At 40.4% G+C, this 26,937-nt stretch overlaps 1 protein-coding gene across 1 annotated transcript; it reads left to right on the top strand.

Moving 5' to 3' along the window:
* Positions 1 to 11,552: 11,552 nt before the first annotated feature.
* LOC123520223 (crooked neck-like protein 1) lies at positions 11,553 to 19,435 on the top strand (the record flags this gene model as incomplete). The annotated part of the gene is given in 7 exon segments (XM_045282324.1): positions 11,553 to 11,955; positions 12,283 to 12,533; positions 12,705 to 12,792; positions 14,731 to 14,850; positions 15,924 to 16,505; positions 16,817 to 17,029; positions 19,166 to 19,435. Coding segments are annotated over 7 exon segments (1,563 nt in total), but the record flags the coding sequence as incomplete, so codon positions are not given.
* Positions 19,436 to 26,937: the final 7,502 nt, after the last annotated feature.

Below are 26,937 nucleotides of genomic sequence, written 5' to 3'. Positions count from 1 at the left end.
ACTCCTTAGTAAACACTTTGCAAAAGTTGTCGTTCAATATTTCGGCTATATCTCTAGCATCCTCATATACTTCTTCCCCAACTTTTACTTTTTCTATTGCCTCCCTTTTATTTAATTTTCCATTTATGAATTTCTAAAACATTTTGGGGTCACTATCACAGTTTTCCACCACTCTCTGTTCATATTTCTTTTGTGCTGTTCTCCTTACTTCAACATATCTATTCCTTGCTGTTTTGTAAACTTCTCTTGATAATAAATCACTGTTTTTCTTAAGTTTCTTCCATGCCTTTTCTTTGTTCTTCTTTGCTTCTTCACAATTTCCATTAAACCACTGTTTATTATTTAAAGTCCTCATTCTGTGATATGGCACAAACTTCTTCACAGCACAGTTATATAAATCCATACATTTATCATATTTCAATTGCATATCCACTTCCTGGTACACCACAGACCAGTCAATTTCATTTAAGAACACTCTTATATGGTTGTAATTTGCCATGACAATTTAATTTTTCCTTCACACTCTTTTCCATGCTTAATTCCGTATCCAGCTCAAATCTTAGGACATCATGGTCGCTTTTCCCCAAAGGACATTCATGTTCATTTCCTCTTTTAGGGAGATGCCCCTGGTGAATACCGAATCCAACCCTGCACCTTGTTGGTGATCTCACCCACTGTGTCATCAAGTTATTTGTTGCTACGTTTAACAATTCCTCTGCCCACTCACCACCATTCACCACTTCGTAGTCTTCCCACACTATTTCCTTACAGTTAAAGTCCCCGACTATCATCACTCTATCCATTCTGGTGAGTTCCTGTTTTATTCTGTCTAGAGTATTTCTCATCAACTCTTGATAATGTTCATAATTCCAAGCACTGGTTCTGGGTGGTATGTATACTGTTATAATATTAATGTCCCTCTTACCATCTGTTATAAGCATACTTATCACTTCCTCATTTCCCTTACTAAAGTTCACCTCCTTCACTATCAGATATTCCTTAGTAAGAACCATTATACCACCACCTCCTTTATTTTTTCTATCATTTCTCCATACTTTGTAGTGTTTTACATCAAACCAATCTAGCTTTATTTCGGGCCTTAACTTTGTTTCCACTACACACATTATGTCCGGTTCGTTATTTCTTAGGTAATCCATACATTCTAGCCTCTTAGACAGAAATCCATCTATATTCATGTAAGTCACTTGTATTCCATTCCTAGTCTCTTTCTTCCATGTAATGTCTATTACGTCTGTTTTATCCACCACTTCTTTAGCCTCCCATTTCTCATCCTCCAAAAAAAACTTGGTCTTTTCCTCCTCGGTTCTTTCCTCATTTTTCTCTCTCACTTCAGTTACAAGCTCTCTCATTTTCATTCTTTCCTCTTGTGTCATATTTCTTCTTATGTAAATTGTTTTGGTTTCCTCGTAGTCTTTAAGTTTCCAGGTCCTCCTCAGTAAGGCCTCAGCTGCCACCTGAGACTTTAATTTCAATTTTAATGGTCTACTCTTGCCTTCTTCATAAGCTCCTAGTCTCACACTTTCCTCTATTTCAGAATATAGGCATTTGTCCTCCTCAGAGATCTTATTCAGTAAAAACTTTATCCTGTCATTTTCCTTATCCTTTCTATCTAGCCAATTCCTGTTAGTTTCCTCTCTTAAACCTGTTATGATCAAGCATTTTTTCTTTTCAGCAATATCTCTCACCACATACTCATTTTCTTTCAAAGCCTTAACCATTTCACTCTGTGTAATCACTTTATTTTCTTCTTGCTTTTTCATTATCTCTTTGAAGGACTTCTGTACTTCTTCATTTTCATGTTTCACTTCCTTCATTCTAGCATCAATTAGGTTGAGGCACTCCTCCTTCCCTAAGTCACATTTGGATATTTTCTTTTCCATTTCAAGTAGTTTAGCCTTCATTTCGTCACACTGTTTCCTTAGATGCTGATTTTCTTTTTCCATTTCCACTTTCTCTTTCAGTAATTCCTTGTTCTCTTTCGTTAGCATGTAGATTTCTTTTTTGAAGGTATCATTCTCCGCTATAACTCTATCTAACTCCTCTTCTATAGATCTAATATTGAAAAACTGTGTGTGCGTGCGGGCGCGTGTGCATGTGTACTGACGGTGCTTCATTACACGAGTCGATACAATGTCGCGGAACTTGCCTCGAATGTTTATCCTATCTTTCGCCACTCCTCACAGCTTCCCTCGTGTTAATACAAAACAAGAACAAGATGAACAATGGCACTGGACAAGGCTACACGGACTCATATTTTTTTCTCCTAGAACAATCTGCTCCTCGACACATACATAACAACACAATGAATCATTCTGATACAAAAAAGGAAAAGAAAAAACTTAAAACCTACAGTACATGGAGAAAACTCATTTTTCTCTCTCTTAATTCTTAGAGAGAAACTGTTATAGAAGAGAGTTTGAGATATTTCCTGAGAGAGAGAGAGAGAGAGAGAGAGAGAGAGAGAGAGAGAGAGAGAGAGAGAGAGAGAGAAGAACCACGAAGAAACTGAGAAAGAACCACGAAGAAACACAAAGTTTATAACTAAAAAAAAAAAAAAAACAGAAGGATGTATTAATAAATGACTTTTTGAAACAGGTGAGTGGAGCAGGTGAGTGAGACAAATTTATGAGTGAGGCAGGTTAATGAGTGAGACAGGTGAAAAAAAACATTAATTAGACAGATGAGCGAATGACATAGGTTGATGACAGACAGGTGAAAAAAAATATATTAATTAGACAGATGAGTGGGGAAGAGGGAGCAGGCGAGCCAGACTGGGAAAGATAGTAGTCAGGGTGGGCAGAGATGGCAGGTTGCGAGGGGAAGGAAAGCAGAGGCAGTTAGGGAGGATAGGACTAAACCTGTTGAGTGTGAAAATAGGTTCGGTTTGTTGGAGGGGGAGGGGAAGGGGGAGAGTGAGAGTGAGAGTGGAGTGAATGAAGTGGTTGTGGTGAGTGAAAGGAGAAAGAAGGGGGTAGAGGAGAGGAGGAGGAGGGTTGTGCCTAGCACACCTCAGGTGTGTGTGGTGGGTGACTCTCAGGTTAGGTATTTAGATAGCACTTTCTGTGGGAAAGACAGGGATAGGAGGACGAACGTGTGTATGCCTGGTGCAGGTGTGAAGGCAGTGAGTGAGGAGGTGCAGAAGAGGGTTGGGGGGATGGAGAGGGAGGGTGTAGTAGTTTTGCACATAGGTGGGAACGAAGTCAGAGCAGGTGGGTCGGAGGAGTTAGTGGCAAGATTTCGGGAAATGTTAGGCAAGATAAGGGAGAGTGGTAGGTGTGTAGTGTCAGGAATCTTGCCTCGTGTGTAAGTTAGCAGGGAATGGTTGTCTAGGGCCATTGGTGTGAATGATCGGGTAAAAGGGATGTGTAAGGATGTGGGTGTCAGCTTTGTGGATGTATGGGATAGGTTCTATGGCAAGGGATTTGTATGCTAGGGATGGTGTGCATCTGAGTAGGAAGGGTGTGGATGTGCTGAGTGGATGTCTGGAGGGGAGTTGGGATGGAGTGTAGGGGGTGAGGTAACAAATGCATTCCAGAAGAAAGATGTTAGACATAAATTAGATAGGATAAACAGAGATAGTGAAAAGATTAGGAAAGATTTCCAGGTGCAAATAGGAGAGAATAAGATTAGGATTCCAAATAAGGAGACAGCATCTAGGAAGGTAGCAGGACTTAAATGTTTTTATGTAAATGCCAGGAGTCTTAGGAACAAGAAGGACGAGTTATCTAGTTATATAGTTGAGGAGGACTTAGATGTTGTATGTGTCACAGAGGCATGGGTAAATGAGGAAAAGTTTAGGAAAATAGGAAAGAATATGAAGTAGATGGATACATTATGTATTTACACCAGAGAATTGGTAGGATAGGTGGAGGAGTAGTTATTTATGTAAAAATCCTTCATTTCCAGTCAGGTTAATGGTATTAAGGTAGATCACAGAGTAGAGTCCTTATGGCTGGATGTTAGAGTAAACAAAAGTAAGGTTATTAGAGTAGGAGCTTTTATAGACCACCTAACCAGTCAGCAGATGTAGACAACCTTATGGTAGATGAGATAAATAGGGGTGTACTAGTCAGACAATTATCTTAGGGATTTTAATCTTAAGTCAGTAAACTGGGAGAGGATGGTAGGAGATGCTAGTGAAAATAAGTTTATGGAAAGTTTTCAGGATAACTATTTAGTGCAGATGGTAGATAAACCTACTAGGGGGAGGAAGGTTTTAGACATAGTACTAACAAATATTGAGCATTGTTTAAAGGAAATTGAGGTAGGAGAGACTTTAGCAAACAGTGACCATCATATAATTAGATTTATCATTAATTCCAGTAGGGATAATATAGTGAATAAGACTAGAGTCCCAAACTATCAGAAAGGCAATTATGGTAGGTTACGTCAGTTATTAGGAGAGGTAAACTGGGAAGATAGTTTTGGAAATAAAACTGCACAGGAGATGTGGGATATTTTTAAGGTTGTAGTAAAGGGTATAGTGATGCAGTGTAGCCCTTACAAAGATATAAGGCAGAGAAACAGGAAGCCATTATGGTGGACTCATGAGATAGGTATCCAGATCAGAGAGAAGAAGAGGGCATATAGAGAGTTGCAGAAAAGTGGGGAAGATGTAGATTTGATTAGGTACAGACAGGTCAGAGATGACCTGAGGGGGGAGTTGGGATGGAGTGTAGGGGGTGAGGTAGCAAATGCATTCCAGAAGAAAGATGCTAGACATAAATTAGATAGGATAAACAGAGATAGTGAAAAGATTAGGAAAGATTTCCAGGTGCAAATAGGAGAGAATAAGATTAGGATTCCAAATAAGGAGACAGCATCTAGGAAGGTAGCTGGACTTAAATGTTTTTATGTAAATGCCAGGAGTCTTAGGAACAAGAAGGACGAGTTATCTAGTTATATAGTTGAGGAGGATTTAGATGTTGTATGTGTCACAGAGGCATGGGTAAATGAGGAAAAGTTTAGGAAAATAGGAAAGAATATGAAGTAGATGGATACATTATGTATTTACACCAGAGAATTGGTAGGATAGGTGGAGGAGTAGTTATTTATGTAAAAATCCTTCATTTCCAGTCAGGTTAATGGTATTAAGGTAGATCACAGAGTAGAGTCCTTATGGCTGGATGTTAGAGTAAACAAAAGTAAGGTTATTAGAGTAGGAGCTTTTATAGACCACCTAACCAGTCAGCAGAGGTAGACAACCTTATGGTAGATGAGATAAATAGGGGTGTACTAGTCAGACAATTATCTTAGGGATTTTAATCTTAAGTCAGTAAACTGGGAGAGGATGGTAGGAGATGCTAGTGAAAATAAGTTTATGGAAAGTTTTCAGGATAACTATTTAGTGCAGATGGTAGATAAACCTACTAGGGGGAGGAAGGTTTTAGACATAGTACTAACAAATATTGAGCATTGTTTAAAGGAAGTTGAGGTAGGAGAGACTTTAGCAAACAGTGACCATCATATAATTAGATTTATCATTAATTCCAGTAGGGATAATATAGTGAATAAGACTAGAGTCCCAAACTATCAGAAAGGCAATTATGGTAGATTACGTCAGTTATTAGGAGAGGTAAACTGGGAAGATAGTTTTGGAAATAAAACTGCACAGGAGATGTGGGATATTTTTAAGGTTGTAGTAAAGGGTATAGTGATGCAGTGTATCCCTTATAAAGATATAAGGCAGAGAAACAGGAAGCCATTATGGTGGACTCATGAGATAGGTAGCCAGATCAGAGAGAAGAAGAGGGCATACAGAGAGTTGCAGAAAAGTGGGAAGATGTAGATTTGATTAGGTACAGACAGGTCAGAGATGATTTGAGTAAGGTTATAAAAAAAGTAAAAGGCAGGCAGAGATAAAACTAGCTAGAGCTGGGAGTAAAGATCCCAAAAATTATATAGTTATTACAAGGTCAGTGATAAAAGAAATAAGGATAGGATTGGACCACTCAGAAAAGATGGTGTAGTAGTGGATCAAAATGAAGACATAGTAGAATTATTGAATGAACAATTTTCTTCAGTATTTACTAGGAAAGAATAGGAAATCCTGTTACAAACAGTGCGACGAGTAGTTTAAGAGCTTTAGAAAATATTGATATAAAACCGGGAATTATTAGGAAATTTATTCTTGAACTAGACGATAGGAAAGCTAGTGGTCCTGATGAGCTACATGCCAGAGTACTTAGGGAGGGTGTAGACAGTATTTCTGAAGCACTTAAGTTAATCTTTGAAAGATCACTTAGGTTTGCTGAGATACCTCAGGACTGGAAGTTAGCTAATGTTACTCCAATATTTAAAAAGGTAGGAAGGATGATGCGAATAATTATAGACCGATCAGTTTAACTAGTATAGTATGTAAGATACTAGAGAAAATCATTAAGGGTAGTATTTGGGAGCATTTAAATGAGAATAGATTAATTAGAGATACCCAACATGGCTTTAGATCAGGGAGGTCCTGTCTTACAAATTTGCTCGATATCTTAGAATATATTACCAAGGAGTTAGATGATGGAAATAGCATAGATGTTATATATCTAGATTTTAGCAAGGCGTTTGATAAGGTACCGCATAGGAGGCTAGTGTACAAATTGAGACTACATGGGATAGGGGTAGGTTAGTTGATTGGATTAGTGAATGGCTTTCTGATAGGAAACAGAGAGTAGTATTAAATGGGGCAATGTCTGAGTGGAAGGAAGTGGTTAGTGGGTACCCCAAGGATCAGTGCTAGGACCTCTTCTTTTCTTGGTGTACATTAACGATTTAGATATAGGAATTAGTAGCAAAGTATCAAAGTTTGCAGATGATACTAAGATAGCATGTGCAGTACAGGGTGAAAAGGACAATTACAGAATACAACGAGACCTGGACAGGCTGATAGCATGGGCAGACAGGTGGCAGATGGAGTTTAATTCTAAAAAGTGTCAGGTTATGCATTTAGGTAAAGACAACACAAACTTTAACTATGAGATGGAGGGATGTTGGCTAGAGGCAGTAGAGGAAGGAAAGGATTTAGGAGTAGTGATAGACAGGACTATGAAATTTTCAAAGCAATGTTTAGAAGCAAGAAATAGGGCAAATAGGATCCTGGGTTTTATAAATAGAAATGTTAGTTATAAAAGTAAGGAAGTGGTGCGTAGCTTATATAATTCCTATGTTAGGCCCCATTTAGAGTATTGCATACAGGCCTGGTCACCCCACTATAGGCAGGATATCAACATGTTAGAAGCAGTTCAGAGAAGAGCAACTAGGATGATACCAGCATTAAAGCGCCTGGAGTATAGATATAGATTAAAGGAATTAAACATGTTCATTTGAGAGGAGATGTATAAGAGGGGATATGATAGTTATTTAAAATGTTCTCAGATACAAACTACATAGATGTGAGATCTTTCTTTACCTTAGAGGAGGAAATAGGATTAGAAATCATGGCAGGAAGATTAGAAAGCAAGGCTGCAGGTTAGATATAAGAAAATATTTCTTTAGTCATAGGGTGGTAGACTTCTGGAATGCATTGCCAGAGACGGTTGTAAATAGCACTAGTTTGACAATGTTTAAAACAGATTAGATAAGCACTTAAATTTATTAGATTTATAATTATGTATAGCACTGCATGATAGTTTTTATAAGAAATTTACTATAGTTAAACAAGACATGATCCCCATGTATGGGGACCACAAATTGTAGAGGATTTCGCTGCAGGACTTAGCCCTGTTAATGGGCCAAATATTTAGAATTAGTATATAATGTATTGTGTACTTGTAAGTGTATCTTTAAGTACTGATGATGAGGTCGCTGTGCGACTGATACAGGATAACCTAGATTGGCCCTGGTGGCCCTTTGTTATCCTATTATTTATGTTATGTATGTTATGTTATGAGTAAGTGACACAGGTTAATGAGAGACGGGTGAGAAAAACAGGTTAACGAGACAGATAATGAATAAAGTAAGCGAGACAGGTGAGTAAAAACAGGTTAATGAAACATAATGAGTAAAGGTAACGAAACGGGTGACAAAAACAAATTAATTAGACAGATGAGTGAGCTAGACTGGGTAGTGAGTGAGACAGGTTTACAAGTGAGACAGGTAAGCAAGACGGGTAAGAGACGGGTCAGTGAAACAGGTTAATGGCAGTGAGAAAAACAGATCAATTAGATAAATAGATGAGTGAAACATGGCAATTAGTAAGACAGGTAAGCAAGTAAGGTAGCAGCCATAATCTTTTTTTTTCTTTTTCACAACAAATTTTTAGTTTAATACAATATCCCTTATCTCTACCATCACCCCCCAAACCCCTCCAACAAGCTTGAGGGCCTTTGGGGAATCAGGGGGTTTTGGGTGGGGGAGACATATATGTGTGATATATGGCTTTTTGAAAAATCTAAGGAAATTTCCCTACATATTTGAAGAATTTCCCTAAATCTAAGGATATTTTCTTAAATCTAGAGAAGTTTCTCCAAATCTAGGAAAATATCCCTAAATGTAGGGAAGTTTTACATTACATAACCTTTCCCCTCTAGGACACTAACCTAACCCTAACATAAACGTATCCTAGACGGGGGGGGGCCCATCCCCCCGGACCTCCCCCATAACACTAACCTAACCTAACGTTTCCTAGTCGGGGTTGCGGCCCCCGGACCCCCCTATAACACTAACCTAACCCTAACATAAACCTAACCTAACCTTAAACTATCGTATCCTAGCCGGAGGGGCTGGCCCCCGAGGACCCCCCCTAGAACACTAACCTAACCCTAACATTAACCTAACCTACCGTGTCCTTGCTTTGGAGTTGCTCCCCCCCCCTCCCACACCGCCGCTGAGCGTCACACCGGTTCTCTTATAGGTTGACACAATATGCCCTATCTCTAGCAATACCCCTCCTCACAATACCTTAAAGAAAGGTTGAAGGTCCTGGCTGTGGGACATCATCTTCTCAATTATCGTTAAGTTCACTGTCCTCCACGGGGACAGCAGGAACGATGATTTCCCAGGAATCAAATTCGCAACATTTACAACTAATGTCAACGGTGGCCATGGCTGAACTGCGCACACAGATGTCTTTATGCACCTGTCTGCCCAGCTGTGCCCCGCCTACGAATACCTATAGCAAATCCTCATTGGCGCAGCTCGTGGTTTTAAGAGGTGGTGGCACGTCATTGGACAAAAGAACTATAGACACAATAAGAATCCTATTCAGCAGTTACCCACAAACCCCAGCTAAAAACAAATGCAAGTCAGTGTACTGCTCATTTCCGAGTGTCATGGAGCTCCGAGGCTCGCCGCAGCTTGCTGGAGAAAACTCACTGAACACCGCACATTCCCGGACCTATTGCAGCGTTATTATTCATTTGTGGGAGGTAGTGTACTTACTGAAAATGTTGTAAATAGTAAGAACAACAACCTAAGGGTGGCAAAAACTATCTAGAGTTTATTGTACGAAACTGTAACAGAACCCAAAAGGGATAACCAGACAATTGTGGGCATATTTCACCGTCAAATATGAAATATTATATTTGCAGTCCAAATGGTGACATGTCTGGCTTGCATATAAAGGCGGGTTCACACGTGCTAATTTGCGACTGAGATTGCAAGTCGCTAGGAGTATCGACTGAGCTCTTCTAGTCGGAACACATTACACATAGCGACTGGAAAGTATCGACTAACTGGTGCCTTCGCGGGAAGCGATTGTACATACACAAACAGCTACCCGCCAAGATGTCATCCTCCAATGACGATGCTAAAGCGGTGGTCTCTTGTAATTTCAGTATCAAACTATCACTTGTGAACCCGCCTTAAATGAGTGAAAAGCAGATAATGATATACTCGTAAATATGGACAACCTACTGGCACTTCAGCTAGCCTGTATGTTGACATAACACACGACCCTACCTGTATCATTATTTAGCTATAAATTTCATCAGGTGTTTTCTCACACTCGGATTTGTGTGTGTGTGTGTGTGTGTGTGTGTGCTACAATCCCTACGGGCATAAGTAAGCCGACACAAGCCAACCTTACCAGACATTCCAAGTCTGTCACACTCTGGAGATTGTGTGGAGCCGTATTTGCAAACATAGCTGTATGTTCTTTGATCTTTATCCTCTTGCAATAAAAGTAAAGTGGTAGTCTTAACACTGATAACAATCGCTCACAGTTAGCCACACGCACACTGAACTTCTGACTCGTCCCGGGCAAGGTAGAATAAAGGCGTCACGCGTGTTGGACCACGGCCTTCTCATACGAAGGCCGTCTCATACGAAGGCCGTGGTTAGAAGGCCGTGGTTGGACAGGCTGGGTTGTACTTGCAGAAGACTCGAGACAATGAACCATAGTATGAAACAGTCGGTAATGTAAGCTTGGAAAACAGTTATAGCGAGAAAATAAAGTGTTTTTGGGACTTTTTGTGGTTCCATTGACAGATTAGACTAATTACATTTCAACATTATCAAAAGGAAAACACTTGAGGACATTTCTACGCACAATTAGCCAAGCACACTCACCTTCCATAAGCCAGCTATGGAGAGTGGGGAAACAGACATTGACCGTAGCCCACCACCAGTGCCCCTTCCACCACCTAGCACCTCCCCACCCAACAAGCCAGCTCCACAGTTCATGGAATATGCCTTGGCTTCAGCTTCCACTTCATTTTTGTTGAAATTCAAATATGTTGTTTTTATTTTTAACTTTCACTTTAATTGTTTTAATTAGTTCCTTTGTGCCTATATATGTCTTCTTTCAGTCCACAGTGTTATCATACACTTTTTGTTTCTGATTCCTATATCTTATTGGTTTAGTTCGTCAAAAGCTAACAGATATGTTTTCAAGTTTATCTTTGGTATTTCTTCCTCGTGGCTCATTCATGAAGGGCCCAGAAAGCAAAACTTAACCTAACACTGGCGGGTTCACACAAATCAATAAGCGACGGAAATTCCATTATTGCAAATCGCAAGAAGTACTGACAGGGCCCTTCTAGTCGGAACACGTTCACCCATAGTGATTGTAAAGTATTGGTGAGAAGTGAGTGTAAACAAACAGCTACCCAACAAGATATGTCTTACTCCGATGACGATGATAAAGAGATAGTTGCAGTTCTTTTGGCGAACCGGAAGCTTCAATGGAAAAGAAAATGTTTAAGGATACAGTCCCTGGCTAGGTAAGCTGTGCTTGGCAGCTATACCATCGAACGTCAATTTGCGTACACTTTTTTTTTTTTCTCTCTATAATTCATTTTTAGGATCCTAAATGTACTCATTTTTCCTCACGAACTCCAACATATTCTTCTCTACATCGGACACCACATTTTCAAGCCTTTCTCTGTGACATCACAAAGTCGCAAATCGACTGAACAAGACCAACATGTCGATCTTGTTTTGCGACTGGTTTCTTCAGTCGTTAGGCACCGATATTTAATCGAAAACTCTACCAACTTTCAATTTCAGTCGCATATTGATACGGGTGAACCCAAGTATAGTTGTTGCAAGAAACCGAGACGAAATCTTCTCCGTACGTAAATCTTGATTTTGATCTTGATGTTACAGGTGACTCTGGTAAACAAGGTGGTGGTGTCGTTGCGGCGACGTAGGAACAACGCTAGAGTACTCCGGATCTGAGTGAGCCTATCAGTGCCTGTCCTGTGTCTTTTTGAGGAAGACTGGTCACCTACCGCGCTTGTGATACCCACACAGGAATACCCCAGGGCTTATAAGAATCTATAGGTCTTCGCGGCCCTAACAAAAACAACGCTAGGGTATCTGCGATCGGCTTAGCTGTGTGTTTGCGGGGCACCAAAGACTAAGGCATCACGGCCTGTACATCCCAAGAGTCGGCGAAGTAACAAACCTTTTTTTAATACATCGGGACAACTTTTAGGCAGAGTAGAGGGCTTTCAAGACGTCAAAATGTCCAGTAAACCACAAAAGATGCCCAAGGTGGCTAAGGTGAGCATGGGAATAGTTTCTACAATAAGTCTGCAGAATAAGGCCTTCCTCCCTTTCATTTGTATTGTGCACAAGTTTTTGGAGAGTGTATTTGGATTGAGAGAGTTCATTATCCCATTTATGACATCCTGTCAGAATACTTTCAGAAATTTAGTTATGCTTGAGAGGCTGGTTCATAGGGTGAAAAGTTACCGAGTTGCTGAGTTATGGGAGGTTGGCCAGTTGTTTACTGAGTAGCAATTTGTGGAAGCTGCAGATTATATATTCTATGCTCCTATAACTTTGCCTTCTCACTCCTAATTGCACACCTCTTTCTACCCACAACAGGTCAAGGACAAATCTCCAGCTGAGCTGCAGATTACAGCTGAACAGCTGCTGCGTGAAGCTAAGGAACGAGAGTTAGAGATTGTGCCACCACCACCACGGCAGAAAATATCTGACCCAGAGGAACTTCAGGAATACCGACTCAAGAAGCGTCGTGCCTTTGAAGACAACATACGCAAGAACCGTGGCAACATATCAAACTGGATTAAATATGCTAAGTGGGAGGAGGAACAGCAGGAGATACGTCGTGCTCGGTGTGTATGTTTGTGTGTGTGTAATAAGATGTGAAGACATTTCCTCTTTCAAAAGATTTTATTAAAAGAGTACCCTGTGAACTCATATTAATAATGAGGTAAAAAAACCCTTAAAAGAAATAAAAGAGATGCAACCCTTTTGATGTGTAAGACTGGGTTTTTTATCAACAGGTCAGTGTATGAGCGAGCTTTGGATGTGGACCATCGTAACATTACTTTGTGGCTTAAGTATGCCGAGATGGAGATGCGGAGTCGCCAAGTGAGTCTTGAGGGGAAAGGAGTGGGATATTTGTCTCTTCTACATGCATAAAACCATACCTTACAGAAAGTACCGTGTTTGACAATATATGTATATAGGATATACAGACATAAAAGATGCATCCTCATTTTAGCAGGTCTCTTTCAGGTAAAAAAAATTTTAGTGTATTGAAGCAAATATTGTTAAAAGCAATCTAGCAGCACATTAACCGAGCAGAAAACATTGCTGCAAAAGCAAGTTGGCAGTACAGATAAGCATAAGCGAAATATCTCAATAGTATTGTAATTGTAAAACATAGCATATGAAACAAAATAAGATCTAAAGCAGAAAACATTGCAAAGACACCCTAGCTAGGTATAGCAGAAAATATTGCTGTATAGCCTTGTGCTCTTCAGTTGGTCTTTTTGCTGTCACCAGATGTATAATTTTTTTCATTAGGAGGTGGACCAGAAGCCCTTGCTGTTACTCTGTTGCCATGTTCCTTGGCATAATATACCACTCATAGCTTATAGAAGATTGTGTAGCTTGAGCCTTTTTCTCCTGCTGTCATAATGATGAGGGTGTTGTTTTTTTTTATGATCATGAACTTGCTGTTAATCTTTATCATCAGATGGCATCGAGTCAGGGATCTGATCATCTGATATTTATAAACATGTGTCACAGCCCCACAGGTTAGATTGCTTTCTTTTTCACAATAATTCGTTTTTAAAGTAATGATACTGGTAATAATAATATGGGACCGCTGTGTTATATTAGGACCACACGCGCTTTGGGGATCCCAGGGATCTCGAGCACATGGCTTCAAATCCACGGTCTGAGGCTAGGAATGGCATCCACTTGAGGTAAGGGCTCCCATATACTAAAACCAAAGCCCCCCTGTCAGGAAGCACTGTCCTAGACCTAATACTATAGGGAAACCAGATGTAAAAGCTTGAAATACTGGTAATAATAATAATAATACCAGCAATAAAATAATGATGCATGCAGTTAGGGTAGGTAGAAGTACTGACTGTAAGCTAGGTTACTAAGTATCAAGATGATTAGCCTACAAAAGATCTCAGCCTCACATATAAGATGCAGTTTTTTTTTTTTTTTTTTTTTTCCAAATTTTGGGAAAAACATGCTATTCCTATATGCCATCAAATACGATATATGCTACATAATTTGTTTTAGATAACAAGCTTTTACTTCACTGTAATTGAGTTTTTACAAAATTTGCAGAATGCTGATCATCAATCACTAAAAAACAACCATAATGCCAGGTAAATGTGATGATTAGCATCACAGTTGTCAATGACTTACGTTGAAGATATGGGAAAAGAAGTTAGTTGTAGTAGATCAGAGAGTGTTTTGAGATAGTTAGTCTGCTCTGGAGATGCATACCTTGCTCTTTTCCCCTTTGATGTTATGATGAATGTATTAATAATATACATACAGTACCCAAGAGTGAATTATAAAAGAATTTGGGGAATGGTAAAGTGCTGAAAAGAGGTGAGTAATGAAGATAAGTATATGTACTACAGTAAGAATGTTACAGGGCATAGAAATAAATTGGAAATGGGAAAGAATTAAGAATATAATCCTGATCAGTGTTATGATCAGGATGATAGTATAATAAAGGAACTATTTTAAAAGAATAAAAGTAGTTTTCAAGATTGGGCCTAAATGGTACTACTATATTGGGTAGAAAGGAATAGACGTGGCATGAAAGCAGAAATAAGAATATTGTATTAAATGTGTGAAACAGACAAGAATTTGCTGTTGAGTGGTGGTAAACTTAAGTGTTGTAGCTGATAATTTGTGAGGGATACTGAGGTGGTGTTATAGTATAGTAAGTATTAATCATTGTCAGCGTATATAAGAGTGATGCTACATTTGTTAATGGTGTTTAAGTAACTAATGCTGTAGCTAATAGGGAGTCTATGTGCATCTTTGCAGGTGAATCATTCCCGCAATGTGTGGGATCGGGCAGTCACAATCCTGCCACGGGCCAACCAGTTCTGGTACAAGTACACTTACATGGAGGAAATGCTCAAGAACACTGCAGGTGCCAGGCAGGTAAGTGCAGGAACCTTCATCTGCATATCAGTGTCACTTTGTTTAAAAGGTATGCTAGTAAAGTTGATAAGATTGATAGGACTGGCTATCATTGCTCTCATCTCAGAAGTACTGGAGATATAAGCCTTCAAGATAGTAACTTTGGAATATGGAACTACCTGTATCTAAAAATTATTCATGCTAAGAATATTTACAGAATTTAAAACAAAGCAGGATGATAGTAGAATGAACATGGTGGTTTTATGGTATGGTATAGTTGGTGAATAAGAGTTGGTTAGTGTTATAGATATTATTGTGAACTGCACATTCCTTTTATTCCTTAGGTATAGGTTTTTGTTTGTAGTCTTGCATTTGTGCCAAAGTAATTGCACATTTTTTTCTGTAGAAGTAGGTCTGTAAGTATGTAAAGTCAAATCTATATGCAATTTCCTTTAAGAACAAACCTGTTAGTGACATTGGCCACCAGGCAGTGGGTGTGTCATCATTTCTCCCATCCTTTGCATCTCTCACCAAGCCATTCAATTAGGAGTGACCAACCACATTAACAGTATAGCAATGAGGACTACAACTTACTTGTGCTTTGTTTCTTTTTATTTCATAAATTTTCAACTGTTTATAATAATGTATACTATATTATAAAATCCTCAAGTGGTAGTTATGGCTGACAATTAATAAGTAGTATACATCTAGACCCCATGCAGTACAGTTTTCATATATAGTGTAACTTAAGAAGGGATGGCACAATGGATCCTGAGCACAAGTACTACATGCATGCATACATACAGAATTTAAGGTGAAAATAAGTGAACAAGTTTCAAAGCAAAGCAAAGAAAAGGTTGATAGAAGAATGGAAGGATGAGAAAAAAAATATAAGAATGAGGAAAGTCAGCTCAACCTAGATTTCTTGTCTGTGTGGCACCAACTGTGTATAATTTGTATTTGCAATACTACAGATTTGAAGTAGTTTGCAGATTTATAGTTGTCAAGGTGTGGATAAGTTTGTGTATTTGTATTTCCAGTACCCAGCTCTAGTATACACACACACACACACTCTGAAACATGGTCCATTACAGGTGTTTGAACGTTGGATGGAGTGGGAACCAGATGAGCAAGCATGGCTCACATACATCAAGTTTGAGATGCGGTACAAGGAGCTAGACCGTGCAAGACAAATCTATGAGCGCTTTGTCCTAGTACACCCAGAACCCAAGAACTGGATACGTTATGCACGTTTTGAAGAAACTCACGGCTACATCCAGGGTGCACGTCGTGTCTTAGAACGTGCTGTGCAGTTCTTTGGAGATGAACACTTTGATGAAGGTCTGTATATTGCCTTTGCCAAGTTTGAGGAGGGTCAGAGGGAACACGAGCGAGCAAGAGCAGTGTACCGCTATGCCCTGGATCACATGCCCCGTGAACGCTGTCTAGTGCTCTATAATGAATACACAAGGCACGAGAAGAAGCATGGCGACCGTTCCTCCATTGATGCTGTCATCACCAGCAAGCGAAAGTTTCAATATGAGGAAGCAGTGAAAGCCAACCCTCATGACTATGATGCCTGGTTTGACTATGTCCGCATGCTGGAGGCTGATGGTGATGCAGATCTAGTAAGGGAGGTTTATGAGCGTGCCATTGCCTGTGTTCCACCAATCAAGGTTGGTTTTGCTGCCCTCAACTTAGTTTCATGATTTCAATGAAAATTGTCAAACATACCGTATGCTCAAGTGTGAAGATTGATAAATTTCATATAAGATAGATAAACAGGTTCTCTATCCCATTTGTTGTGCAAATTTATTTTTAAGCTAACATGGATGAAAATGGAGTCAAAGTAGACAGGAAAAATATGAAATTTTGATATATTATAATGGGTTAACATCATATAGATCAGTGTTATAAGATTGTAGGAAAGCTCTTTCTCTGTCACTGGTAGTGTAATGTGACTATAACAAGATCTTTGCATCCACAGGAGAAGAGACATTGGCGCCGATACATTTACTTGTGGATCTACTATGCAGTTTATGAGGAGCTTTGTACCAAGGACATAGAACGTGCCCGCCAGGTGTATCAAATGTGCCTTCGTCTAATTCCCCACAAAGTGTTCACATTTGCTGAGCTCTGGCTGCTCTACAGCAAATTTGAGATCAGGCAAAAGGATCTTTTTGCAGCCAGGAAAGCTCTGGTACTACTACACTCTCCTTCCATTATTCTTAATATATTTATCAGTGTATACTTTATGAATACATCTTTCTACATTTATTCTTGGCATTTTAATAGTTATTGGGAGCAGCAGCAGCTTCTGCATTTTCTATGCTTTCTCAACAGGAGAAAGACCTTCCCAATCTTCTCTTCCCATGCAAGTCTACTAGTTTCCTGTCTTTCTTGCTTTTCAGTTATTTGTCTGTCTTGATGAATTTTGTAAGGATACAGGTTTTTTTAATTTTTCATTTTGTGAAAGTATATAATAGAATAGGAAAGGTTTAAGAACTGTTTTGAGATTATGTGGGTCAGGTGATGGATTATTAGCTCCTGTATTGCACAATTATGAGATGCATCAGTATCTATGTATGTGCTTAGGTGGCTCAACCAGGGAATCCTTTGCACCTCTATATGTCAGACACATAGTGAAAATTCATGCACATTACTAGTAAGAGAAAGCCTAAAACTACAAGATTGATAATGTCATGTATGCCATGTTGCCTGTAATCTAGTTTGCCTTTCACTAAGATTGTACTATTGGTCAGACAAATCTGCCCTTTTATATTCCAACAATATTCTATAAACCTTATTTTCATTTTTTCATATCCTAAGGATGGGGAACCATTTCTATGATATGGCCCAATGAAAGTAAAACACTACTGAATATTGTTGAAATATGTAAAAAGAGCAGAAGATTAATTGTAAAGAATGTGAAAAACTAAGAAATTGATAAAAATTTACTTTTCTGTACAAGAAGCTTTCCTATTTAGAAAATTTTCAAATATAAAAAATCATGCATTCTGTATCTTTCTTGCATGAACTGATAAATTCCTGTGGGTTTGGACATTAGGAAATTATATGAAAAAATATACAGTGGTGTCATCAGTAAGTAAATGGATAAGACAATGAATTTAATTCAGAAGGCTATTGATAAATTATGAAAAGAATAGATGACAAGACAGGCCTGGAGAATACTGCTATTCTTGTATTTAGGAGAGCAGCGACTGTCTACTACAGCAGCAAAAGAATGGTCAGATAGGAGAGATGAAGTTACATAGAGAGGGATAAAACCTCCAAGATGGTAGTTAACCCCTTCCCGGCTGAAGGGCAGATCTGTGAACTACCAAATAAAAAATTGTCTTTATATAGACTCCTCTGACTTTTATCCATACATCTATATATAGTTTCCCAGCAGTTGGGTACTCCAGATTAACATCTATATAAAGATTTTGCCACAAAACTAAACAAACAATTGTATATATAGATTACCGCAAAACTGAGCAAGTGACATCTATATATAGACTCTGCTGCAAAACTGAACAAACAATTGAATCTCTATATAAATGTCATTTGTGTTTGATTGGTAATAATATATGTCAGTATATCTGTATGAATGTTTTAGTTACTCACATCCAGGATTTGTGACCTGGATGTAATTTATATCCACTTTTCTTCATATTTTTTTTACATACGTACCTTTTTGTACCTATTAATTTTTAGGCAATGTTTCTGGTGTGTGGTACAGTTCTTTCTCCTTGACATGATAGGCTAATAATAAAAAAAAAAAATGTAAAAATGCAAAAATTTACGGTATTAGCTTATGTGCGTAGCACATCCACCATCAACAAAGCACAAGTGGTGACCGGCCTTGAGAGGCCATGTTGACCAATGTTTGGGTATTTGAGATGCCAAATAATTATTTATTTTATGAATTTTGTTACTTGTAAGGAATTGATTACATATAGACCACGCTACAACTTAATGCAGTAAAAGAGGAACAAACGTCAATATATAAATGAACCCACAAAAAGTCCCGTTTTCGAAATGTTTATATGTTGATCCTCCGCCGGGAAGGGTTGAGAAATAAGCTTAATGTTAATCTCTTTTAGATGTTTTTCAAATGTCTATGGCAACAGTGTAATTCTAAATAAAATCCCTAAAAGATAACCAAAATTCAGTAACAAATGCCAGTAGCTCACTCATGGAGCAGTCATGACAGAAGCTACACTGATGATCAGATATAAGGTTGTGAAGTGATAGATGTTATATGTGTATATAAGGATTGTGTGTAATTTTTATTCATCTCTCACCTTTTAATCTTTTTCTCTATTCCTTATAGGGTCAAGCAATTGGCATGTGCCCAAAACACAAGCTGTTCAGAGGCTACATCGACTTAGAGATCAAGCTTCGTGAGTTTGATCGGTGTCGGAAGCTGTATGAGAAGTGGGCAGAGTTTGATCCTGAAAACTGTAAGATGTGGATCCAGTTTGCCACGCTGGAGGCAATGCTGAATGACTCTGAGAGGGCACGAGGCATCTATGAGCTAGCCATATGTCAGCCACGGCTTGACATGCCAGAGTACATGTGGAAATCCTACATTGACTTTGAGGTGAGTTTTATCTGATTTTCAACAGCTTCTTGAATTATTACTCCTTGATACTTAACTTTTCTGATGATTTTATGATTGATATTCCATTTATGATTCTTTTCTTCTAGAATTTATTGTATCAGCTTTCAGTATTTCATTTTATAATAATTTTGGTATAGATCTGAAAATTGTCACAATTTGAGAATTCATAGTTGATTTTAATGGTACATATGAAAATTGGGGTCCTTCACTTTTGAGAATACAGTGGAGATTCAATACTCGAACTTAATTCATTCCAAATGGCTGTTTGAGTATTAAAAAGTTTGACTATTGATACCTATAAATCAGGTAATTCAGTTAATTCATTCTAATCTTAGCAAAACCTCGTGTATACAAAATATCAATGTATTTTTTTTTACAATTTTTATATATAAGTGAAGGCTGGTGAAGGATAACTTAGAAGAGGAGGGGAGGAGGAGGGAGGTCGCTGGAGGATGAGTCACCATCCATGAAAATGTCCGTAAAGTTTCTCCTGGTGTGATTCCTGTGAATCCACTAATGGAGGGCTGTGGCTCACTAACACTTGCACTCTCACCAGATTTCTTATTTTCACCATGAATAAGCCTCTTTAGTCCCATCGTAAGTTTGTAAATGATAAACTACCGACAGAATGCAGAAAAATGTTGTTTTTCTCAAGACTGCGGCAGGACTAAGGATGTACACCGGCATCGGTATACCGGTATTACGGTATACCGTAATACACACAGTACAGTGGCGGCTGCAAGAAGGAAGATGAAAGAGCTTTGTATACAACCAAATGTGCGGCCGTTTGATTGCCAGATATTTTCACCACTAATAAGCCTGTGGTGTTAATGTAAGTTTATAAATGAAAAGCTACAGATAGAATGCAAGGGAATGTTATTCTGATGACTGCGGCAGCACGTCACAACTGGCAGAGGGGGAAGGGGGACACCAGGGAATTTTTGTTTACAACCACGTGTGTGGATGTTCGACTATAAGGTATTTTTTCAAGTACTGAATCAAAATTTTGCGTTCGAGCATTTAGATGTTCGAGTATTGAGTCTCCACTTTGATTTTCCTCATAGGACATTGTGTGTGTAATTCACCTCGGTCGCTTGCTGGTCACCCAGCCAGTCTTCCCCATTACGGAGCGAGCTCAGAGCTCATAGACCGATCTTCGGGTAGGACTGAGACCACATCAACACACAACACACAGTGGGAAAGCGAGGCCACAACCCCTCGAGTTACATCCCGTACCTATTTACTGCTAGGTGAACAGGGACCACATATTAACCCCTTCGCGCCAGATGTTAAAAAAGCCCGTCTGAATGATATACGGGTGGTAGTGCTGCGCGCCCAAGCGTGGGAAACTTGTGCAAGCTTGTCATACTTGTCGTCTTTGTGTATTATGCTGCTATTTTTTAGTCACTATGTCGCCTTCGAAGAGGAAAGTGGACGCTTCTCTCTTCAAAGAAAAAGAGAGAGAGAGTGACATTTGCTAATATTAGACACAAGCGGGACGCATGTAACTTATCTTTCGAGAGGAAGAGGGGGAGGGAGGGAAGGGAGAGGGAGACGAAGGGAGGAGAGAGAGAGAGACATTTGCTAATATTTCAGACACAAGCGGGACGCATGTAGCTTATCTTTTGAGAGGAAAAGGGGGAGGGAGGGAAGGGAGAGGGAGAGAGAGAGAGGAGAGAGAGAGAGAGAGAGAGAGAGAGATGGGAACAGTCTATGCCATTGGGTAATTTTAGACACAAAGCAGGATGCATGTAGCTTATCTTTTATGATTGGTGGAGACAAGGATGGTGGGAGGAGCACTAGGATTTCAAGGACAGCATACAGCGTGTGTAGTTGGTATCCAACACACTATACGGGACAACTGAACTGAAGAAAGCTCAGAAAAGAAATATGACGTCGACATAGGTGTCACCGTATTTGCTACTGGGGCTTCATGACACCCACATAGGCGTCACCGTAGTGAAAGGGTTAAGAGGCTTTCTCATTTGCCTCACTGCTTACCGGGACTCAAACCCGGGCCTCTCGATTGTGAGTCGAGCGTGCTAACCACTACACTACGCGTGTGTGTGTGTGTGTGTGTGTGTGTGTGTGTGTGTGTGTGTGTGTGTGTGTGTGTGTGTGTGTGTATTCACCTAGTTGTATTCACCTAGTTGTAATTTTACAGGGCCTGGGTATCATACTCGTGTGGCCCCGTCTCCATATCTACACACATCCAACTTTCCTTTAAAACTATGCACACTCCTCGCTGACACCACCTCCTCACTCAAACCATTCCACACCTCCACACATCTTTGTGGGAAACTATATTTCTTCACATCCTTCAAGCATATTCCCTTGGCTATCTTTTTACTATGCGATCTCGTAGTTCTATTTAAGTTTTCCTCTCTCAACATCATTTGCTCATTATCCACTTCATCCAGTCCGTTCAACAGTTTATAAACCTGTATTAAATCTCCTCTTTCTCTTCTTTGTTCCAAGGTAAGCAAATTCATTTCTTTTAATCTCTCCTCATAGGTCATTTCTGCCAATTCCGGAACCATTTTTGTTGCCATTCTCTGCAATCTCTCCAACTTCCTTATATGCTTCTTTTATAAGGGGACCAAACCACTCCAGCATATTCCAATCTTGGTCTAATTACCGTACTAATTAATTTCTTCATCATATCTTTATCCATATAATGGAAGGCTAATCCAATATTTCTTATCAAATTATACGTTTCTCCAAACATCTTATCAATATGAGCCTCAAACTGCCCATGGTCTTGTATTATCACTCCCAAATCCTTTTCCTTTTCCACCTTTTCAACACTACTTCTTCACCCATCTTATATGACCCTCTTGGCCGTCTTCCACTCTTTCCCATCTCCATCACATGACTTTTGCTCAGATTAAATTCCATTTGCCACCTCTTGCTCCACTCCCAAATCTTATCCAGATCTGCCTGTAAAATTTCACAATCTTCTTCACTCTTCACACACCTACACAACTTCGCATCATCTGCAAACAAATTAATATAACTGTTTACTCCTCTGGCATGTCATTAATATATACAAGGAAAAGTATTGGTGCCAGCACTGAGCCTTGTGGGACTCCACTCTCCACCACCAACCAGTCCGACTTTGCATCCCTTATTACCGTTCTCATCTCCCTCCATCTCAAGTAGTTTTCCATCCACTTTAACACTTTTCCTTTCAGTCCTCCATAAATCTCTAATTTCCATAGCAGTCTCATGTGAGGTACCTTGTCAAAAGCTTTCTTTAAATCCAAATATACACAGTCCATCCATCCCTCTCTCTTGTATTTTGTCAACCACTCTTGAATAAAAGCTCAGTAGATTTGTTACACATGACCTCCCTTTCCTAAAGCCAAATTGATGATCCGATAATAACTTATGATCCTCCAGGAACCGTATCCAATATTTCTTTATCACCCTCTCACAAATCTTACCAACCACGCTTGTTAGAGACACAGGTCTATAGTTAAGAGGCTCTTCCTTACTGCCTCCCTGTGTGTGTGTGTGTGTGTGTGTGTGTATTTACCTATTTGTATTTACCTATTTGTGTATTACAGGGCCCGAGCTAAGCTCTGTGTCCTGTCTCCTTGTCCACTCCTGTCACATCTCTCTTTCATCTGATTGACACACACTGCATCAACGACATCACTGCTCAGTTTATTCCACTTATCAATACTACGATGCGGGAAACTGTATTTTCTCACGTCATTTAGACAGATGTCTTTTATTAGCTTTTTTCCATGTCCCCGGAGATAATTACTTGTGGTCACCTTTATCAACTCTGTCCAATATGTCAATCTTGTTCACCAATTTATACATAGTTATCATGTCTCCTCTTGTTCTTCTCTCTTCTAATGTGGTCAGCCCCAGTTTCCTCAGTCTTTCCTCATAGTCTAACTCCCTGAGTCCTGGTACCATCCTTGTTGCCAGCCTCTGTACCCTTTCCACCTTCTTCACATTTTTCTTCATATCGGTGACCAGACAAGCTGCATATTCTAACTGGGGTCTTATTAAGGTGCATAATATCTTCTTCATCATTCCTTCATCTAGGTAGTGGAATGCAAGGCCAATATTTTGAAGCATGTTATATGTTTTCCAAAATATCTTGTTAATGTGTTTTTCCGGTGACAAAGTGTTTTGCACGGTTACTCCTAAGACTTTCTCCTCATTGGTCTCTTCAATTTTCTCATCACCCAGCCTGTAATCCCTGTTTGGTCTGTATCTACTTCTTCCCATTTTCATAACATGGGTCTTGTCTATATTAAATTCCATCTGCCACTCCTTACTCCACTCATATATTTTATCAAGATCTTCCTGTAACTTGTTACAATCTTCCACATTCTTTACTCTCCTCATAATTTTAGTATCGTCCGTGAACATATTCATGTAACTGTCAATTCCTACTGGCATATCATTAACATAAATCAAAAACATGATAGGACCAAGCACTGACCATTGTGTAACTCCACTGGTTACCTTCTTCCACTCGGACTTCCTTCCTTTCACCACTGTTCGCATTTCTCTTCCCACTAAGTAATTTTCCATCCATTTTGCTAGTTTATCACTTACTCCTCCAATCTTCTTTAGTTTCCACATCAGTCTATTGTGTGGCACTTTATCAAAGGCCTTTCTCAAGTCCAGGTAGATAGCATCCACCCATCCCTCTCTATGTTGTAGTATGTCAGTCACTCTTGAATAAAAACATAATAAATTGGATCATACGATCTTCCTTTTCTGAAACCAAACTGTCTTTCACTCAGAATGTTTTCACTTTCTAGATACTCACTCCACTTAGCTTTAATTACTTCTTCACATACCTTGCACAATATACTAGTCAACGATACTGGTCTGTAATTTAACGGTTCCATTCTACTACCATTCTTATATATAGGCACAATGTCAGCTCTTTTCCACTCTTTCGGGACTATTCCTGTTCGTATGGAGGTTTCCACAATATCAAATCTTCAACAATTGATCCTTACATTCTTTTAGCAACCTCCCAGATATGCCATCAGGCCTCATTGATTTATTAATATCCAAATTGTGTGTGTGTGTGTGTGTGTGTGTGTGTGTGTGTGTGTGTGTGTGTGTAATAATAATAATAAACGGTTTATTAGTTAGGCAATGTAAAAAATTACACTGAAAATGTACAGGGGGACATTACCACAATGAACTAAAAATGCTTAACCTAACTATGGATAAACTTAACCTAGAATTCACTTATTTATTTAAGGCTCACACAATAGTGGGCACCGCGCTAAGTCGGTACCGATCCGTGCGCGGTGCTCTCAAAGGCGCCACGCAATTATGGTGTCGGGTGGCACGAGCAGGGGGAGGCACGTCGGGGGGTAGCAGGTGGCGGAGACGTGGATGACGCAGCAGTCCTTCCCCAAATTTTTCCAAGGCTTCCTGGTGTCTTGTGGCCAGCCTCGGCAGACTCAGGCAGGTCAGGGCGTCCTCATAGGACATGTAGGCAGGCCCAAGGATGACCCTGAACGCCCTCCTCTGAACCCCCTCCAGCTGTTGTCGTTGTGTGAGGTTCAGGGAGGAGGACCACGCTGGGGCGGCGTACATGAGCTTAGGGAGTATAAAGGTGAGGTACACTCCCCTCAGCTCATCTGCCGGTGCTCCCAGGGACCTGAGTCGGCGCAGTAAATAGATTTTATATGAGGCTGACCTGATGATGTTGGAAACATGCTGCTTCCATGTTAACTGATCATCCACCAAGACACCTAGAAGCTTGGTGCTGCGGACCACCTGGAGGGAGTGAGGGCCCACAGAAAGCTGGGGAGGGGGACTGCTGCTGTGGAGGTACAAATGTGCATCACCACGGTCTTGGTGTGGTTGATGGTCATTTTGTTGTCCTCCGTCCACGTCTGTAGTTGGTTAAGAGTGGACTGCAGTGCTGAGAAGTCTGGGTTGGTGTTGTTGACGGGTACGCCCACGGTGCAGTCGTCCACATACTTCCAGCGGTGGGGGTGTGGACGAGCATCGTTGATAAGGATGAAGAAACACAGTGGACCCATCTTGGTCCCCTGAGGGACCCTGCATGTGAGCTGTTGGAAACAGAGGAGACAGAGCCCTGATAACGAACGGCCTGACACCTTCCCGTGAGGAAGTCTGCCAGCCACGCTATCAGGGAGAGAGACCCAGGGTGATGGCTTTATTTATCACAACAGTGTGATCAACAAGATCAAAGGCCTTTCTGAAGTCCACAAAAGCAATAGCTAGAGAAGTGTTGCGTTTGTCCAGGTGGCTGTGGACGAATTCCAGGAAGCTGACAAGGTAGTGAGATGTGGAGGTGGATTTAATATTGCCAAATTGTTGTGTGTCAATAGAGTTACAAATTTTGTTATAGGCCCAGTCGAACACAAAATCTTCACAGATAAGGCTGGGTATAGGGGTGATGGCGACTGGTCTTAGATCATTCAGTGACTGTGGATTAGAAATTTTGGGGAGGGGGGTGACGTAAGATGTCTTCCAGTCATCGGGGCAGGAATGTTGAGAAAGGGAGGCATTGATGATAGAGCAAAGGGGTGTGGCAAGTTCTGGGGCAAATTCTCTGTAAATTTTGATGGGGAGGTCAGTGGGAGTGGTGGATCTGTTTAGTTTAAATTTAAGAAGCTTCCTGTAAACATCAACCTCCTGGACAAGGGGTGGAGAGGAGGAGGCTGGGAGAGTAGTGGAGTGAAGGGGAGGGAGTGTCTGACAGATCGCAGCGAAGTGACCGTTAATCTCTTCGGCCGCGCTGTCAGGTGAAAGGTGTGAAACACAGGGAAAAGAAGAGGCTTGCTTTTGTAAACCACACAAAGACTTAATCTTGTCATACCACTGTCTGTTGTTAGTAAGCTTGAGATGGTGAATTTTGTCTGGGTAGTAGCTTGCCTTGGCTTTTTTAATTTCCCTGATAACTCTGTTCCTTAAACTCCTGTACTGGTCAGGGCTAGAGTGGAAAGCCCTGTCACGCTGACGAAGGAGTCGTTTGATGCAGGGCGTCATCCAAGGGGCATCAGATGGGTCCACTGTGATGTCCTTGGTGGGAAAGTAGTGGTGGAACGCTTCCGTTGTGGTGGTGAAGTAGTTCCGCCATTTTGTGGACGTCTTCCTCCTCCAGTACCTCGGTCCACGGGTGATGTGTCAGCCACTGCCCAAATTCCCTCATGGCGGAGTCAGGCATGAGCCTGTGGGATCTGGTGACAGTTGACCTGGGAACCGAGGTGGTGGGGATGGGTGTCCACAGGATGGAGAGGTGGGTGCTGCGTCCCATGGGGGGGAGTGGCTTGGGAGGCGAGTACTGCTGGCTCAGGTCTGTCATGATAAGGTCAAGGGTGGACTGGTGGTGGGTGGGGAAGTCCACGACCTGGGTGAGGTGTAGCTGGTGCAGGATTTCACTGATATCCAAGCGGTTGAAGTCGTAGAGCATCAGCAGTCTCGATGATGTGATCAGTGAGCAACCGTGCAGTGGCGGC

This window comes from Portunus trituberculatus, chromosome 46, assembly GCF_017591435.1.
Source record: "Portunus trituberculatus isolate SZX2019 chromosome 46, ASM1759143v1, whole genome shotgun sequence".
In the NCBI taxonomy this organism is placed as follows: domain Eukaryota; kingdom Metazoa; phylum Arthropoda; class Malacostraca; order Decapoda; family Portunidae; genus Portunus; species Portunus trituberculatus.
This window is presented reverse-complemented; position numbering and strand designations above follow the sequence as displayed.